This window comes from Oryza brachyantha, chromosome 7 (genome assembly GCF_000231095.2).
Source record: "Oryza brachyantha chromosome 7, ObraRS2, whole genome shotgun sequence".
Lineage (NCBI taxonomy): Eukaryota > Viridiplantae > Streptophyta > Magnoliopsida > Poales > Poaceae > Oryza > Oryza brachyantha.
This window is the reverse complement of record NC_023169.2, coordinates 10,080,921-10,100,674: the sequence shown is the minus strand read 5'-3', so window position 1 is coordinate 10,100,674 and position 19,754 is coordinate 10,080,921. Positions and strand designations below refer to the sequence as shown.

The following is a 19,754-nucleotide window of genomic DNA, read 5'->3' as shown; positions in this document are numbered from 1 at the left end:
TGGTAATTAGGGTAGCATTCCAGTTCATATTCAATTCTATGTCTAGTCCCGTATCAGCTGAAACTCCCTGTGTGATAAGTTCTGCGATGGTCCAATCGGCCGATTAATCTTAAGACTGTCTCGGTTTAGTCCGATCTCTTAAGACTAATTGGTTGGTTGAGACATTCAGTATTTATCTTGCTCGTGATTAAGCCGATTGGGCACATTTATAATTAGAACCACGAAATTCCTGTAAAGCCGGTCGATTAGTCTATCGGCTAGGGTCCTGGAACGGTATCGACTATTCGGCCGATAGCGATTTTGGGGTTAACTATTTTTCTATGTCATATCTTGTTAGTTACAGGATCAAACTGACTGGCACGCCCAGTACTTCTAAGAACTAGGTCCTGCACTGGAATGGTCTAAGATTGATTCCCAGGCCTACGTGTGTGACCGTTGATTGTTATTTTCAGCGTCAACAATATGATATACATATATGGATCAAAACGTGGTTCAATTGCGAAAAGTTCTGGGGGCGGCATGGCAATTTTGCATTTACCCCCTTGCCGCCCTTATAGAGGGCGGAAAGGGGCTAAATGTAAAAAGGCCCGACATGCCGTTGCCGGCCGTCCCTCCTGGCCGGGTGTTCGTTTGCCACGTCAGCATTCCGCTCTCCTAGAGGGCGGCAGGAGGTTAGTTCTGTGAATTTTTAAAATGTAAAATTAAATATGTAAATATTTAATAAATAAAATTCAAAAAATTCCAAGGTCATCGTCAATCGCTATGAGTAGGTGCGGTTATTCCGTAGTCAAAGGCCCAAACCTAGATAACTCATGTCTGTTGCACACTATCAATCTTTACATCCCGCTTGTCATCCCCTTTATTTACTGCCAATACATAACACGGCATTTGACCCAGATAGGAGGTTTGGTGAGATTTATTTTACTGAAGATTTATGTATCCCAACTTGAAGATCATGAAGAAAAAAATTGTCCTTGGGTAGACTTTCAAACCGACGAATTTGTTGTGCTATCTTTAACTAACTCAGATTTGAGTCCGTTGGGGGAAGTGGTCCCCTCACCTGTATCATCTAGGCCAAACAAAAGTCCAATGCAGTGTAGATCGATATCCCAATCTATGGAGAAGATCCAAAACGAGTCAGGTTTAGAATCAGTCAGGGATTAAGAAGAAGCTCTGTAAACTGTCCAGATCAAGGTATCGGATAGTTGTAGCAGCACTAGGAGCTTTATCCCACCAAGAGAAATCTTTGTCACATCCCAGGTCCTTGTTGCGTACCAAGAAACCGAGAGGAAGCAAAGAGAGGTAGAAGCTGTCGGTTTGACTGAAGAGAATGCCATGAAGAAGAGCGAGCCCACTGAGAGGAGGAAGACATGAGGCATCGTGAAGCTAAAGCTAGGACTGGTCTTAGGAACGCATCTCACCTGATGCACGTGCAATTATATAGACCCGAGTCAATGGACATGATGTCGTGAACACCCCACAACATATCGTGGACGCGGTTGCCACACTACTAGATATAATTTTTGAGCAACTTCATGATCACCTAGTTATCCAGATAATGGAGAAATTAAAAGCTATGGTAACTACAATTGCCATGATCACCTAGTTATCCAGATAATGGAGAAATTAAAAGCTATGGTAACTACAATTACGATCCAACTGACCAAGATTAAGGCATCATATTGGAAGCAAGACCCCAGGTGCAAACCACTTGGGCCAACAGTTCGAGGGTTCTAATGTCATGTGCCAACTTGAGGAAAAGCAATGATATCTAGAGGAAGAGCAAAGATGACTAGAGGAGGGGAGATAGCAACTAGAAGCCGAACAAGAGAACTTACATCACAATGCCAGATCCTACCTAAGTTGGAAAATCAAGCCCCAACAATGTGAATTTGTGGATAGGGTTCAATAGTCTCTTGATTCAAATGATAATTTTGATGATAGGGTTCAGCTTTCATCAGAAATCTAGGTCGAGTCAACTTGCTGTCTAGAATCGACAAGTACGACGGTACATCCGACCCTAATCGTGGTTGACAGTGTATTCATTGGCCATAAGGAAGGGCGTAGGGGACTCCAAGACAATGGCAAACTATCTGTCCATAGGTTTGGCAGATTCAACGAGGAAAGTTTATCACCCCTTGAGAGAGAAGAAGACCTTATAAACTGGGCTACGAAGCCATTTGAGCATTTAATTAAATGTTAGTTGAATTAACCTTAGAATATGCGGAATAGATAGCAGCAGTTTCGTACGACGTGGGAGGGCACGGGCTGAACAGTGCGACGTGGGAGGGCCGGACGGACGAAACCGTGCTTTTAAGTAGTAAAGATAGGTATAAAATTACACGTATAAATTTATATGCATAAAGTTTTTTCTATAATAAGTATATATATATATATATAATATAAAGTTTGTATATATAAAGTTTATATGGGTAAATTTATATGTATAAAGATTTATATACGAAAAGTTTGCATGTATATGTCTAAATTTTATATGTGTAAAGTTTATATGCCTAAAATAAACATATGTATATCTTTATCTTTATTTTACTAGTTAAAAAATATGGATATTTCTGTCATGGTACGTCATGGGCCTCCATATGCGCCGCTGGTCCATGCCCCCATGTTGGGCCGATCGGCGCTAACCCGCTCGTTCTTGGTTGTTACAGCTGGGCCTGTAAGTCGGCGCTGCTGCTTGGTCCGTTGTTGGTCGTTGGGCAGGTCGGCATTGGCCCGCTTGTGCTTGCTTGCTGCAGGGCGTCGTAGCGATCTGCAGGTTCCGAAGATGACACGGACTGCCAGAGCCCTCTCAAAACATTAATCCCACGACGATCAATGTGCATATTTTTCTAAAATAAAAAATACACAACCCACGTAATTTTTTGTAATATAATTTATTTATCATGCAAATTAGATGCAGTGCAAAATTGGCCCTCACTATTTACATGTCTAATTTGAATTTTTAACATTAAATTTAGAGTTGATTTTGGAGATTTTTATTTAAGTTTATTTTACCGCCTTAACTTTTAGATCGTTAAGAATATGTATATAAAAGTTTTATTCGTAAATTAATTTTACATTTGCAAATATGTCATTTGGCTTTTTAATAAAAAAACTAGCAATTACCCCCATTGTCGGTAATAAAAAGATATTGTCCGCCATTGGGCAGAACATGATCTTCATTGGATAATGTTGCTTTGTCAACCATTATCACTTTGGAAAATTGTGATTGGGCCACGGATGTGGCAGCTTCCATATATTACATACCGATACGGTAAACAAGAAGACCCTCGTAATGGTTGTATTATTTTCCATCTTTTATATGAAAGATGAAAGAATATCTAATTTTTGTTAGCTATTTAATGGAGTAAATGATATAATTAGCTACCACAAAGTTTTAAAAAAAATCTATTTTAGAAGGTAAGAAGTTGAACTTTTATATATAAAACTTTAAAAAAAATATATCGTTTAGTAGTTCGGGAAGTGTGCTCACAGAAGCCGAGAAAAAAATCTGAGAAAAATCAACGTCAAATAATGCAGCCAATGTACTACATTAAGAAAATCAGATAAGACTCTAACTCATAATATTGCTACTATCAATTAATAAACATGATAATCTTGTAGATGTATTTTTCTTTCATTTGTCCTTCCATACATTTTTTGTCCTTGAAAAAATTCCCAGTTTGCAAAAATCATAATTTTATTTTCTTAAATTAGCTCCCAAATCCCAGACTTCAAAAACAATGTAGTAATTTAAATACGGATTTTTTCAGATCATGTTGGTTTATTAAATTACGTACACTTGACACATATATATATATAATAATTATTTTAATAGAATTTTATATGGAATGATTCTTTTATCCCTGTGGCGAAGCACGAACATGGTGCTAATATATATATATATATATATATATGTATGTATATATGTATGTATGTATGTATGTATGTATGTGGGTGTTGGTGTGGGTGTATATATATATTTACGCGCGCGCGGGGAGAGAGAGAGAGAGGAGAGCAGCTGGTGCATGGCAGGGGGCAGTCCGGACGGTTTTGCTGGCCCGGCAGCGCGTGAGCCTATGAGAAGAGAGGTAGAACCGTAGGAGCGATCAAGCGATGGTCTGTTCGCTCGCGCAGTGCGTCCGCGACCCATCGCTAATTACACTCCCCTCCGATAGATAGGGATGGCAACGGTAATACCCATCGAATATTGGTACCCTAGACCCATACCCACCAGTAAAATTTTGTTTCATCAAAATACACATATCCGTCACGGGTAGAAAAATTTCTCCATACTCATACCCGCTTGGGTAAATCTTACCCGTCGGGTTACCCATATACCCGCAACAGTTTAAAACAATCTAAATTGCATAGATTCCGTATAGTATATTACAATAGACACTAGATAAGACATCACACATTCACATAGTGTAGTGAAAAATATATGGATTAAATACCTAGGGTTTTAGTTAATTGGGCTAGGCTAATTTGATATTGGGCCATGACATGCATTTAAACTTGTGGGTATTTATTACCCACGGGTAAACGGGTATGGGAATCATAGGAACGTTTCCATACCCGCGTACCCATCGGGTGAAGGTATTTGCTCGGTTACTTACCCACGGGTAATATATTTACTTCATACCCGTAAATACTCATCGAGTCTCGGATCACGTGTCCCCGTTGTTATCTCTACCCTCCATGGCTCGCGAGGAGAGGAACCCGAACCCGCACAAGGACAGCCCGCGCGGCCTGGCCTGGCCTGCATGGACCAGCGGGTCGTTATGTTCAACGGGCCGGGCCGTCGGCGAGGTGGCTTGACGCCGTACGTGCTACGGGGGCAGCGCCGGTGGGGGGATCGAGACCGTGGTGGTTTTACGTGCAGCCACATGCCGCTGCACCCCGGCGAGGCGTCGCGTCGGCGTCGGGGCTGATGGGTTGAACTACGAGGAGGTGATGCGCATGGTGCACCGGCACGGGTGCGTGGCGGTGTGCCTCGCCGGGCACGACCGCTGCGTTGGAAATCAAAGAGCAACACACGGTAGCAATAGGACTAGCAAGACAAGAGTACAAGCGAATGAAGTTTCTGTGGCTGCACACCACAGCTCTCTGCACACCGCAGGTCTTGTTTTCTCCATGCTTGGCAGTACAATGCTTAAACAAACACACCACTAACCCTCTAACTTAATTAGTAAACGTACAACTATTCAACTAATAGCCGCAACCCATGGCCAGCCACACGACCCATTCACTCTTGCACCTAACGTACATGGCAATTGGCAAGAGGAAGGTGTAGTACGTACACTCTACTGCATGTTTATTATCCATGATCCTCACGATCCGGCCACTAGGCTAATGACTGATCACTAATCAACTAAACTCACCTACGATCCTGGATGCACATCCGCAAGCATTCACATATTGAGCCATACAAACACATGCATCAAGCATGGTCTGCAGTACACCGCTGCGCCAAGCATCTTCGGTTCTCCTGCACCAAGGCAAACTACTTGCACCACTACACTAATTTATTATAATTATAGGCACACCACCTATTACACATCATGCATACATAATTAAACCATATACCAGTGAAAGGGCTTGTAGCCTAGTGGTTATAAAGGCCTTAGTAGCACTTGAGATACTGGGTTCGACTCCTTGTTACAGCGAATATTATAGGATTCTAACGATTTTGTACGTGCGTGTACGTTTAAAACAGCACGAAAAAAAGGAATCTGTGTTATTAGCATTACCGCTGAACGTGGCCTTAGAATTATTCGATGAGATGCTCGAACACAACGCCCTAGTAGTTGTCGGGATTGGGCCGCTCAGCCCGACAGTTGGGTCACGCCTGGGCCGCACCCTCGACATGCTGGGCTAGCCCAGCACGGCCTGGTTCAACTAAAAAATATTCCGGGACCTAAAATAGACTTAATTTATTCGTAAAGGCCTAGCCTAAAAAGAAAAGTATGCAAAAACAACGCAAAGAAGAGGAGGGAGAAATAGACTTATTTCAACAACATAAATAAGTGAGGGATGAGATATAAACTTATTTATTCAAGAAGCACGGTGAGCCGTTGTGCCTTTGGGCTGAGCTGGGTCGGCCCGAGTGGTAGTGGGTCGTGCCTGGGCCACGGATGCTGCCCATGGTCCAACATGGCACGGCCTAGCAGGTTGATCAGGCCATGCCGGCCCGATGTATTCCGGCACGGGTCCAACCATGTCTGGGCCGTGCTAGGCCGGGTGACCCATTTAGCCAACTATAATGAAAAAGTTACTTCCATCGGAAGATTTACAATCTAACGAGCAAATAACTCGTATGGGCAGATCCACAGTGTTGGGAGTGGGGTCCTAGGACCAAACACAAATTTAATATGTAGTGTATTACTAATATATGTAATTAATTAAAAAATATTTGAGCATACATAAAGTTCCCCTACTTGATTTTTGGGTTAGGTCCACCCCAGATAACTCGATTAGAAAGATTTCATAGCTGCTACGGGGAGCAACTATGATAATTCTTAAGTAGAAAGTTCTAGAAGATAGATTATAGAACTAATTCAATCTCTCGAGGAAATAATCTTTTAATTTGTTTGTTGACTCCACACGTGCTTGATATATAGCAAGCGGGCCAAGCTGGGCTCGAGCTATGTTTTGCATGGCTCGATCCACTCCCAGTGACTGAGCCCAGCTAGCTAGCTCCCCGTGGTGAAGGAGTAGGACACGGATGCGAGGGACAAGGCAACGATCTCCCTGGCCGGGGTAGGTGGAGGCCAAGGCTAACATGCGTCCACGACGATTTGCATGCACCATGGCCGCCCATGCGTGGGAAATTAAGTTTCGCTCGGCGTTGACAGTGGCTAGAGCATCCGACTCATCTAATTTGTCATACTAAATTTTATTAATTTATATAAAAATTATCCTTCAAAAAAATACCTATTTGACTTATATAAAATTTGGCAAATGTAGCTCCTCAATTGCTAAATCTGGCAAGTCATTCTTCCGCTACCAAGATTGTTATCCGTGAGTTTCACCTGCATGAGATCCATTGGTCATCCTCCTCTTGTCAAATCTGAAAAGTGGGGATGTAGAGTTTGTTAAGGTGCACGTCAAATTTATTATTGTCAAACCTAATATGAATGGATCTAAATTTAGTTATTCTCTTGGAGATGCTCGTAGCAATTGCTCTTCTTTTTGATCGATTCATGTCCACATTTTTGCATGCTTAGTACATGGCATGCAGGGAAGAAACAATCGATTTTTGAATTGATTTACCATATAATATATGAAAAGTAATAGGCATACAATATCTAGTGATATAGTTCACTAGATATGTTCTTGATATCATCTTGTTCATCCATGATGTGAGCAAAGATTGTATCCATAGTAGGCATGGTCACATCATATATGTTGTTAAAGTGGTTTTATTTATTTTTAAAATAAATATTTTCTAAAGCTATTGATAATCAAAAGTCTAGTACATAATATGCAAAATGTAAGCACGTCTGGGATTCAAGTTTATACACAATATAAGCACTTATTATTTGAATCATTATCATTCTAATGATTTTAAAGCCAATTATACGCTAAAAAACTAATCAATTTCAAATTCAAAATTAACCTCTAAACTGACTAAAATAGGATCTTTTGATTTATTATTAGTCCACACTAAATAACTTATACAGGATTATATTTTGGAATACAAAATTAACCCGCCTTGTACGTAGTACTAGTAGTAATTATTACGAGAGCGATGCTTTGGTCGCTACCTGCCTTGTATTTCAGCCCCCAACCAAGTTGCCCGATCGAGCGAGTATCCACCGAATTCCACCGTTGCCATGGTGTCATCGATCCCCGCTCGCGCGTCGGCGGAGACCGAGAAGAGTACGATGCCGTCGGAGACGGAGACGGGGAGAACCGTGGTGCTGTATCCCGGCGTCGGCGTCGGCCACCTGGTGCCGATGGTCGAGCTTGCCAAGGTGTTCGTCCGCCACGGGCTCGCCGTCACCGTCGCGCTCGTGGAGCCGCCCCGCCTCGAGCTGCTCGGCTTCTCCGCCGCCGTCGCGCGCGCCGCGGCCGACAACCCCTCCGTCACCTTCCACGTCCTGCCGTCGCCGCCGCCCGCGCCCGGGAAGGACGCCGCCGCCTCCAACGGCGCGGCGTCCAACACCGGCGGCGACCACAACGTCGTCCAGGTGATGGTCCGGCACCTCGACGGCATGAACGTGCCTCTCCGGGACTTTATGCGCTCGATGGCGCCCTCCGTGCGCGCGCTCGTCCTCGGCATGTTCTGCTTCCGCGCGCTCGACGTCGCGGCGGAGCTCGGGCTGCCGGCCTACTTCTTCTACCCATCCGGCGGCGGCGCCGTCGCCGTCCTGCTCCACCTGCCCAGCATGCATCCCAGAGTCAACGACGCCGGCTTAGGTGACTCCGTCGTCGTCTGTCCGGGCGTTCCTCCGTTCAAACCTTCGGAATTACCAACAGTCCTCGACGGCAGCGACGGCGGCGAGACAGCCGGGTACTTCTTGCGCATGTCCGAACTTATGGCGGAGTCCAGCGGGATCATCCTTAATACCTTCGAATGGCTGGAGACACGCGCGGTGCACGCTCTTAAGGACGGCCTCTGCGTCCCCCGCGGCCGTGCCACGCCGCCGGTCTACTGCGTCGGCCCGTTGGTCTCGGGAGGCGGCGGCGGCGGCGCCACCGAGCACGAGTGCCTCCGGTGGCTGGACGCGCAGCCGGACCAAGCCGTCGTCTTCCTTTCGTTCGGGAGCAGGGGAACGTTCCCCAAGAAACAACTCGACGAGATCGCCGCCGGCTTGGAGAGGTCGGGGCAGAGGTTCCTGTGGGTGGTGCGGAGCCCAACCGTCGCCATCAACGACAGCAACGGCGAGGACGGCGCCCTCGCCGGAGCGCCGCCGCTGGAGCCAGACCTCGACGCGCTGCTCCCTGCCGGGTTCCTGGAGAGGACCGAGGGGAGAGGGCTGGTGGTGAGGTCGTGGGCGCCGCAGGTGGAGGTGCTCCGCCACCGAGCGACCGGCACGTTCGTGACGCACTGCGGGTGGAACTCGACGCTGGAGGCCGTCACGGCGGGGGTGCCGCTGCTGTGCTGGCCGCTCTACGCGGAGCAGAGGCTGAACAAGGTGCTCATCGTGGAGGGGATGGAGCTCGGCGCGGAGATCGAGGGCTACGACGAGGAGACGGTGGCGGCGGAGGAGGTGGAGGCGAAGGTCCGGTGGGTGATGGAGTCTGACGGCGGCCATGCGCTCCGCCGGCGAGCTGCCGCGGCGAAGGATGCCGCGGCCAGGGCGCTTGAGGAAGGCGGCACGTCTTACGTGGCAGTTTCTGACTTCGTCGAGGGCCTGCGGACTTCCAATGGCAGAACTAAAGTCAGCGTGTCTGATTTTTCGGGCTTCGGTACGAAATTAAAATAAAGGCACTTATAGTACTATATAATATATATATATATAAAATAAGTATTTAAATTGTATTCAAAAATAATATTTATATCGAAAATAATGTACATATCACAGCGATTTGTAGGGTTGATCCCTAGCTAGAACGGCCGCACCTCTTGAACCCCCCTCGTGCTAGTTCTGCGTGTGATTTTAAGAACTAGTAGATGGACTTTTATCTCTCAGTTAAGACATCAATACTTTCCGGAAAACTATATAAATTAAGAAAGTGGTACTTTCTCTATATTTTTATTTCTCTATATTTTTATGTATGACACCGTTAACTTTTAAAATTATGTTTGATCGTTCGTCTTATTCAAAATTTATATCCAAATATGCAAAATTATAATGCATAATTAAAGTTACTATAATAATAAATCATATTATAACAAAATAATTAATAATTATATAATTTTTTTGAATAAGATGAATGGTCAAACGTGGACCTAAAAGTCAACGACGTTATATAAAAAAATATGGAGGGAGTACTATGCTAATGATCAAATGACATGGCCGTCGATGGGCAACCGTACAGTAGCCCAACAATTTAGGGGGTCCAAAATTGGGATGTTTTAATTTAAAGATGATTTGTTTCAACGTTCTTTTGGATCTTTTTTCTGAAAAGTTTGTTCCCTTCTTACTCTATTATTTGGCTAGATTCAGCTTATTTTGTTTGGCTCCGACAGGTGTTGAATGATAATTATGGTAACCTCAAAGAGTTGTAGTTTGTGGCATGCGTTCAAACGAGTCGAGATTTTCCTTGCAGCTGGTTACTCAAGAAGACCGGTTTACTGCATCTGGACGTAATTTCAAGTATAACGGGTCCACTTACTGATTCAGTCTTGGCGTCTTGCTACATGTTATTTTGCTTTCAGTCAGAACGGTTGAATTGGTAAGTGAAGTGGGAAGAAAAACCAGATCAGCAGCAACCTATAGCCGATTCGGCTTTGCTTTCCAACCCTGATGTGAAGGCAAAATCCAAAGCATTCTGTTAGAGCGTCCCAATAGCTCTTTTATCCCATCATCTATCCTAAAAATAGAGAATAGAGGGTAAAAATAGTGTTCCATCCTCTATTTTTAGATGCCCTCTTTATCAAGAGAGAAAACACTCCATCATCTAAAACTCAATTGTCCCCACTTTGGCCACTATAACACATAAAATAAATGCATGGTAGTTACATGTATCAATAAAATATAATAGACTAGAATATAGATGCTCTAATATGGATGATCTGCTGGAGCACACAAATTTATAGATGATGAAACTGTTTTAGATGATCATCCAAACTAAGATATAGAGGACCAAATTTAAATGAGCTGTTGGTTGGGGATGCTCTTCCGCACAGTTTTCATGCATCAAGCTTGCTTTCTGAACCCTAACAAGAGACCAGTCGATCTGTCCTTTTTTTATGGTGAAAATACTATGGTACGGGATCCCGTGTAGCGACAGCAACGCCCTAGACCGCGGCCGAGAACCCGAGTACAAAAAGCAGGACCGTCGACAAGGGTGTACGAGATTGGCAATCACACTAGGCACCCAAATTTTTGGGGGCCCCACCTAGGAGTGTGGGCCATATATATACTAGCGGCCGCTACCGAGAGCGAGAACACAGAACAACGTGAGACGAGCGCCGAGCTAGCGGCTGGCCGGCTGCCCACTGGGGCTGGATCATCCATTCATCTCTACACTTGACTTTGTCTCGGAGAGTTTGATCATCAAGTAATTTGACAGACAAACTAGACTTTCATCTCATATCTGATTCTCTGTCAGTGTGTATACTGTATATACTGTATTTTGATTTTTATTTACTCAATTGCTTCAATTTCTCATCAGTAAACACAAATTATGAGTCGGGTGTTGAAAAACATAAGAAACAAAGGCTAGATGCAACTGCTCAATCTTAACTGTGAAGATATAGTTGAAGATTTCATTTGATGGAACCATGATACTTTTCAGCATAATATGAGATCAGTAGTACCATATTTTCTCTTTTAGCATTAACATTTGTATAAAATAACACATTTTAAAGTTATAAAGTTAATTGAAAATGATATTTTCAAAATTTAGGGCCCAATTAGCATTTCGCTCGGGGGCCCCCAATTTTTTGAGACAGCCCTGGCGCGAATCGAAAGTCACCGAGCTTGACGTCGAGATTGGCGTCGAGCAGCACGTTGCACGCGGGGTCCTGGCTCTCATGGAGGTCGCCGATCGGGGCGTACTTGAACACCAAAACACCCTCATCTGCACGCACGCACAAAGAAGTTCATGTTAGCTGCGTTAGCTCAAACTGAGCAGAGCACATGCAACAACGGCAATGACGACCGTGACAATGAGACGGCGACGACGACGAGGATTCAGTTGCTTTGGACGATACGAACCAAGTATCAGACGTTACCACACTGATATCACTTGGTACTGGTACGGTATCAGATCTGATACCGATGAAGTATCATGTTTGATATCTCATCGGGATCACTCCGTTCTAGTATCAGATCTGGTACAGATGAAGTATCATGTTTGATACCTCGTCGGAATCATCTTATTTCCAATATCTGATCTGGTACCGATAAGGTATTATGTTTGATACCTCGTCAAAATCATCTCGTTTTCAGTATCAGATCTTATATCAAAGAGGTGTCACGTAGCACGGGGCATTCGGGTTACCTGAAAATTTCGGGTTGGGTTTTTCGGGTTTTTTAAATTTCGGGTTTCTAAAATCAATACCGAAATTAGTGAAAAAATTCTAAGTTCCGATATTTCGTGTATCCGCAAAATCGGATTCGGGTTACCCGTTATAACCCGAACAATGTTCAACATATTGAAAACAAATATTTTGTAGGTCTTTTGCAAAAAAAAAAAAAAGTAGTGATTAGGTGTTATCTTCCTAAAAAACCACCAATATTGTTTCGGCAACATTTTAGTGGTAAAGCCACATATATTGTCTCAAGTCGAACATTAAACCGTTAAAGTTCATAGCCATGAAACTCATTTTATCTCAATTCTCAAATCAAAACATAAAATCGCCACAAGAAAAACATATTTAATCTCCAGTCACTAGCTCACACGTTGCCACGTTGGTAGTTGAGTTGAAGTTGCTTCCTATTTGCGTCATATGTGTTTGGTGTGAAGGTTGAAGTACCGGATCAAGGGATTGTTGTTCTTATTTTGGGTATTCGGGTATTTCGGGTAACGGAGACACAAACCCGATTTACCCAAAATAAATTTGGGTTTTCAATCTTAGAACCCGCAAATACAATTCAGGTATTGGATTTTGGTTTTTTCGGGTTTTGGGGTCGGTTTTTTTGAGTTCGGTTTTCGGGTTTGTGCCCCAGTGCTAGTGTCGTGTTTGATATCTCGTCGCGCGTGTGGTAGCGGTCCCAGCGGCTCGGTCGGCATCTGCACCCAATCTCATCCCATTTTCGTCTCTTTCATAGTACGCACCAATTGGCGCCGCTTGCTTCCGCTCTCGCTGCACTTCGATTGATCAATCAGCCCGACGGTCATCGCCTGGATCCGGCCGCCTCCAACACAGTTCCTCTTTAGGGCTCGTTTGTTTCAGGATATTTGTAGGATTACCTATTTGGAACTATTCATGTATTTATTTTATAGGAATGACATGCAGGAATTCCAAAGAAATACTGTACAAATCGTATAAAAACATAGAAATTTTGTAGGATTAAAACATCCACTCCTACCTCATTTGTTTTGGTTGGCATAGGATGTATGTTAATTCCTATGGTTTATATTCCTGTGTTCCGAATGCTCTATACCATCACATTATTCTGTTTTTCATCATCTGCTTTGCATATGCAAACTTATAATATTCCAATATTTTTCCTATTCCTATATTTTTCCCATGCTTTGAAACGAATAAACCCTTAGCCGCCGCCTCAGCTCCGACGAGCTCAGGCTTGGCTGAACCCTAGTTCCCACGGCCTAATTGCCCAAAGTCCCACGGCAGATATTGATTAAATATTTAGTGACCTAATTAGCTCCAGAATTGTATATTTTCATGTTAGTTTGTTCACATGAGTAACTCTCTGTGTTGGCTCGCGCGATCCGTCACTCATGTGAGTACTGCTGTATGGGGCTAGAGACTTTTGATGGGCCTTCGAATGGTCGGTACATGGAAATCGCGAAACGAATCTTTTGAGCCTAATTAGAATATGATTAGTTATAAGTACTACAGTAATCAATATATGTTAATAATGGATTAATTAGGCCCAAAAAATCCGTCTCACGGTTTCTAGGCGGAATCTAAATTTTGTTTTATAATTAAACTACGTTTTAATACTTCAAATATTGACCGTTGATGTGACATTCCTCCAAAAACTTTTGCCAACTAAACGTGGCCTAAACCCAATCCACTAGCCACCGACACTAATCAAACCCATTTCCCATCTCACCCCCAAACTGAATCAGCCCATTTTCTTAAGATGGGTTCAGTCACCTTCCTAATCCATTTTAGCCCGCTTCCGCTCAGCTAGCTGGCGAAGAAACCTTGAGCATCGCGGTGAAGAAGGGTGCAGGATGTGGTGGGCTCCCTTTATTATTTGGTTTTTTTAGAAGAAAAGGCGAAATCACTATTTATAAATAAAAAACAATTTACATTTAAAACTTTTATATATGTATCAATAAGAACTCGAAAGCAAAAATGTAAAATAAACTATGATAAAAAATCATAAAATCAGGACTAAACTTAAGTTTTAAAATTTAATTTTGGATTATAAGCAAATGTAATTGCAAAACATTGGGAGCCGTCACTGACAGGAGTTAGCTGATGAATAATAACATGTACTTTGTCGTTGTCTCTTTCTTTCTCTCTCCTTTTAACTGCTCAGTTCTAGATTAGAATAGAGTTGTGACCTCCCTCTGGCTCTTCCTCCGATAGTGGCGTAGTTCAAGTGGACATTCTAGTAGAAAGGATCCCATGTCGCACTGAAGACCAGTCTAGCTAGTAGAAAGAAGAAAAGAGGGTAAGGGCCGGGTGGACATTCGACTACCCCAAAATCAGCTGATAAAGAGGATCCCATCATCCCCTCTCCCTGCTTGGCTCCCTGCTGTCGTCGTCGCTCGCTCGTAGTCGTCTCCTTGCCAACTGCCGGCGTGGACGAAGTCCAGCTATGAGTCGTCTCGTTGCCGACGCTCGTTCTTGGGTGCCACCTTGCCTTCTAGTCCGGGGCGGCGCCCGCGCGGTCCATTGCTTGTGGCACGTACACCTCCTCCCCTCTCCCACCACCACTTGTTGGCATGTCTGCCTAGCTACATGTATGCCTCCCCTCTCTTCATTTCTTCAGCTTCGATCCGAGGCAACAATAAATTAGTCGGTTATTAATGTTGTAATTAAGATGTTATTACTATATTCTATCATATTTTAACTAATTTTATACTAATTACCCATCCGTGGTGTAATGGCGTTTAACTTTTTATGTCATGTTAACATATGCGACATTGGAATTTGGATTACCCAATAAATATTCTCTGACGCTGTGACTTGAGATGTCACATGGTATCTCCTATCCACGCCCATATTATTTGGGTAGGATATATGTACACAAAAATTAATCATTTGAATTTTGAGTATATAGAGAGTATTGTTTATTTTATCACTTTATCCATACTTATTTAGTATGTATAAACTTGAACCTAAAATAATAAAACATGTTCACTTTATACAAAATATCAAATTTAATTGAAATTTACCGAGATGATTTATTACATTGAAAAACAACTTTATATAAATTTTGGTCCGTTCCTATACATGGGATCCTCGTATATATATATTTTCTTATCTATTGGATAATGATCATTAATTAGTTTGGATATAGATGATATCTTCAAAAATAGGTATGTGTTACCTAAGAGCAACTCCAACAACTCACAATCTTAACTTGTTATCTCTATTTTTTTGGCAAATTGTGAAAAACTGTCTCTAACAGTTTGTCATCAAGGTTATTAAATTTTAGCAATTTGTCATATGGAAGCAGTTTTTTAGCACAGAGTGTATATATACCCGTTGCTTGCATGCCATCTAAATAGTTATCAAAAAATATGGAAACAATTAACAAGATTGTTTAATATGAGCTATATCACTTTACCAGCATGCAAGTTTAAAATTCATCTTCTACAAGTTGTAGCAAAAATAACAAAAAAAATTATGAATATGCGTATAGTTAGTTTCAGTTTTATTTTTATTTTTTTTTGCTAAAACTTGTAGAAGTTGAATTTAAACTTGCATGTTTGTGTAGTTATATAACTCATATTAATCTATCTTATCAATTTTTTCATATTTTTTGATGACTATTTAGATGGCATGCAAGCACACGGGTGTACCTACACCCGTGTGCTAAAAACTGTTTCCCTTTGTCATATCTCTCGTTTGCCTGCATATATAGGAGTTTGGATTTCACTTATTATTCAGTAAGTATGACGCTGGGTTTCTCTAGCGCCTCTACGTGGAAATTTCACGTGCGATGTTTTTCTAATTCGTGGAGTCCCGGCATCGCTGGCCCGTCGCCCTGGTCGCTATCCAGTGGCCGAGCCACCGCCGCCGAGGCCCGTTCCCGGCCGCTCCGCCGCGGCACCAGCTCGCCCCGCGCCATCTCCCCTGTCTTGCGCTCGCTCATCCGACGGTTCAAGCCCCTCTGCCGCGCGCCGCCTTCATGGCCGGCCGCACCGACACCCCGCACGCCGCCTGGCCGCCTCACCGCCCCGAGCAAGCCACGCTCCAGGTGAGAAACAGTTTTTAGCACACGGGTGTAGGTACATCCGCGTCATCTAAATAGTCATTAAAAAATATAAAAAATTTGACAAGATAGATTAATATGATTTATACACTCCACAAACATACAAGTTTAAATTTAACTTCTATAAGTTGTAACAAAAAAAATCAAACAAAACTAAAACTAAGTATAGGCATATTCATAGTTGTTTTTGTTATTTTTGCTATAACTTGTAGAAGTTGAATTTAAACTTGCATGTTGGTGGAGTGATATAACTCATATTAAACTATCTTGTTAAATTTTTTCATAATTTTTTATGACTATTTAGATGATATGTAAGCAACTGGTGTATATGCACCTGTGTGCTAAAAAATTGCTTCCCGCTCCAGGTTCCTTGTTTTAAACCTGCCTCTTCTTTCTCTTTCTCCATTGTGTGAGCATCTGTTTTTTTTACTTGACAAGAAAATTCATTCATATATCACCCACGACGTGCTGCCGGTGACGGCACATCCATTCCGCCGGAGCACTGCCTTCCTCTTTGGCAATGAGGTGGGGTTGGATTCCCCATGATTCCTCGTTAGTTTTGAGTATTCTGCCTTAGATGACAGCTTAGCTTGCATGCTTGCTATGTTTGTTTAGCTTCAGCGAACTGCGATTTTGGAGAAGGAAAATCAATGGGCTTATTATAAATGGTTGTTCTGCATGACATGATTTCTGTTGGCACTTGTGCCTGTTTCATAATTCTATGGATATCGTGAACATGTTAAGATCTAAGAAAACGGTGTTATTTGAATTCTCGATGACTCTTTCTTCATTTTGCAAATCCATATTATGTTGCAAGTTAGCTTTCTATGGTCCCTTTGAATCCTGATGGGTATCAGCTCCAATGCGTTTTATGGCTGTCATAATGTTTACTAAAACTACCATAATCGCCTGACGGGGAAAGCATAACGAGCAATTTTTATTCTAATTTCCAACCTTGAATTGCATTTAGTAGGGTACAGGACTCTCAGAAAATGAGTGTGCGATGTGTGACTTTTTTGTCTACATTCCTCAGTACGGTGGTGGGACTGCATCATTGAATGTTACAGTTGCAGCATCGATTGTTCTCCATCACTTTGGAGGTAAGGTTTTCAATTTATGCAATATATATCAAGTTATTAGCTGAACAAGATACCAAAGTTTGTAAAGTATCAAATGCACACATTTGTAAAGTATCAATACACACATTGATTTTCCTTTGCTGCCTTTTAATTTGACCTTTTTATAGAATTTTAGTTTATCATGTTTCCATGTTCCTATCCCAAACATCGTTCTCCCTCTGCCAAACATGTTCTCAGAATATAATTGCGATACAGTAACAGAAAGGCACATTATATATGTCTAGTTCAAATCTTCTTTACAGGAATATATTTGGTGCTTAGATCAAATTTGGCACATGCATCTGAAATCTGTAGATGTTAAACAGTCAATGCATCTACATAATTGAAATAAACAACTTACAAAACCAACGAGAAATAAAACAAACCTTGTCGTGTATAGTCTTTCCACTTTGATGTCGTCGTTCAATCGAATCATAACATGAACAAAACTTGTTCACTTGAGCCTGAATTGTCAGCCACATATGCATAACGGAACTCTCTGTCCTGACTTATGTTGTTGTTTTGTTTGTCTCAAAGTACGCATAAACTCTACTCCAAAAAGTGGAACGAGATTGATTGGCACCGGTAATGGGATTTTTTGCTCACATTCAACAAAACAGAGCATATAACTACATCCTCCTTCTGACTAAAATTCTCTGTCCTATTTGCCACTCCCTTTTTTATATGACGGGGTGGCACAACTGGACTTTGCAGCACTTCTTGTTGTTCAGCTTTAGAAGGAATGTCATTTGTTATTTGAGTTTCATCTATCATCGGGATTGTGATGTCATCCAAACCAGGAACTTCGGCACCATCTCCCGTCAACAAGTCTACAAACGATGAGGATCCTTCCATTCGAACGATTCTTCAAGAAGTGATTAATTAATATTTAACGTATGGAACGCATTTAGCTGAAGCGAATAAGAGAAAAGACAAGCCACAGAACCTTATCGAAGAAGGCGCGAGACAAGGTAAGGGGCAGCGCAGGACGGCGCACGAGCGGGCATGTGCGGCGCGCGTGGCGCGGGCGTCGCGGGGGCGTGGTCGGTGCGGTGGCGCGCCGCGGGCGCGGGTGGCGCGGGAGGCGCTGAGCGGGGGCGCGGTCGGCGTGGTGGCGCGCCGCGGACACGAGGGCACGGGCGGCACGGCGCGGGGCGGCCAGAGTGACGAGAGCCTGATGCAATCTCCCTCAACTTATAACCTTTTTGATAACTAAATCTGTTTTTGTCAAGTGGAATATCCCTAGCTGTTAAAGATAAAGCAATTTTTTCTTTGCCATATTGGTTACAAACTTGCTAAAATACTAGATTTGGGAAACAGAATTTAGGTAACTATTAGAGTTGCTCTAATACCATCTATATAGCGGGCGTAGTTACGATACGGTCAGAACCCGTTCGCTCCCACCATACGCACAAGCGTTTGTGAATTAGGTTTTCACCCATCCACGCTTGAGAAAATAGATATTTGGCCACGTTCAAAAAGCAGTTTCGCCAGAATGCCATTCTAAAAACGCGTTTCGTTAAAATGCTATCCCGGAGTGAAGGCTTATAGTCATTTTGCCATTTTTCTCGTTTTATTTAATTTCTCAATTTTTTTGTCTCATCCACCAGATGGGCTGACCAAATTGCCCCTCGTCGGTCTGAGCTGGTCCGGCTGCATCGTCTTTAGTCGGCGTCGTCTTCCTCCTTCGACTCCGTCTTCCCCAGCTCTCCTCAGTGCCGCCGTCGACATAGCAACTCCGCCATCGTCGCCCTCGCCGCGCGACATTTCCCCTCCAACCGTCATCGTCATCCGTCACATGGAGAGGTAAGAATCCTGGGGTAAGGGTTTAGGAATAGGGATATTGGTGATGTTGCGGTGGAGAGTAGCGGCAAGTGAGGGCAACATGGCTATGGGAGACGGCTTGGCATGGTGGCGATTGGGGTTGCGGATAACGGCAAGTGGAGCACGCGCAAGATGAAGGCGATGGCGATGGCGCCACTAACGCCACTGACGACGAAGACCTAACCGTGATCCCCTTCTTTTTCTCCTCTCCAACTGGCTTGGTCGGGCTAGGTGCTTTCAACAGACCGACTAAGGGGCAATTTGGTCAGCCCATCCAGTGGATGAGGCAAAAAAATTAAGAAATTGAATAAAACGAGAAAAATGGCTGTAAGGCTTCGCCCAGGAATGGCATTTTAACAAAATGCGTTTTTGGAATAGTATTCTGGCAAAACTGCTTTTTGAACGTGACCAAATGTCCATTTTCTCATCCACGCCAAACCGGGTCATCCTGCACATATCATCTGGCATTCTGATGATTACGTATCAGATTCGCATGTGAATGGGAAAAATGGGAGCAAAATGTAACCTTGCGCATTGTATCTTTCGCTTGTTTACTTGTTGATGTGTAACCGCAGGTAGTATCCTGGTCAGGTATCTAGTTATAGTTCTT

General features: G+C 43.1%; 1 protein-coding gene across 1 annotated transcript; it reads left to right on the top strand.

Moving 5' to 3' along the window:
• The first annotated feature begins 7,792 nt into the window (after positions 1-7,792).
• LOC107303352 (anthocyanidin 5,3-O-glucosyltransferase-like) lies at positions 7,793-9,725 on the top strand. Its single transcript, XM_040526125.1, has one exon. The coding sequence runs from the start codon at positions 7,839-7,841 to the stop codon at positions 9,432-9,434; it is 1,596 nt and encodes a 531-aa protein (XP_040382059.1). The 5' UTR covers positions 7,793-7,838; the 3' UTR covers positions 9,435-9,725.
• Positions 9,726-19,754: the final 10,029 nt, after the last annotated feature.

Coding starts and splice junctions, on each gene's coding strand:
- LOC107303352 (XM_040526125.1), top strand. CDS start 7,839: ATGGTGTCATCGATCCCCGCTCGCGCGTCGGCGGAGACCGAGAAGAGT.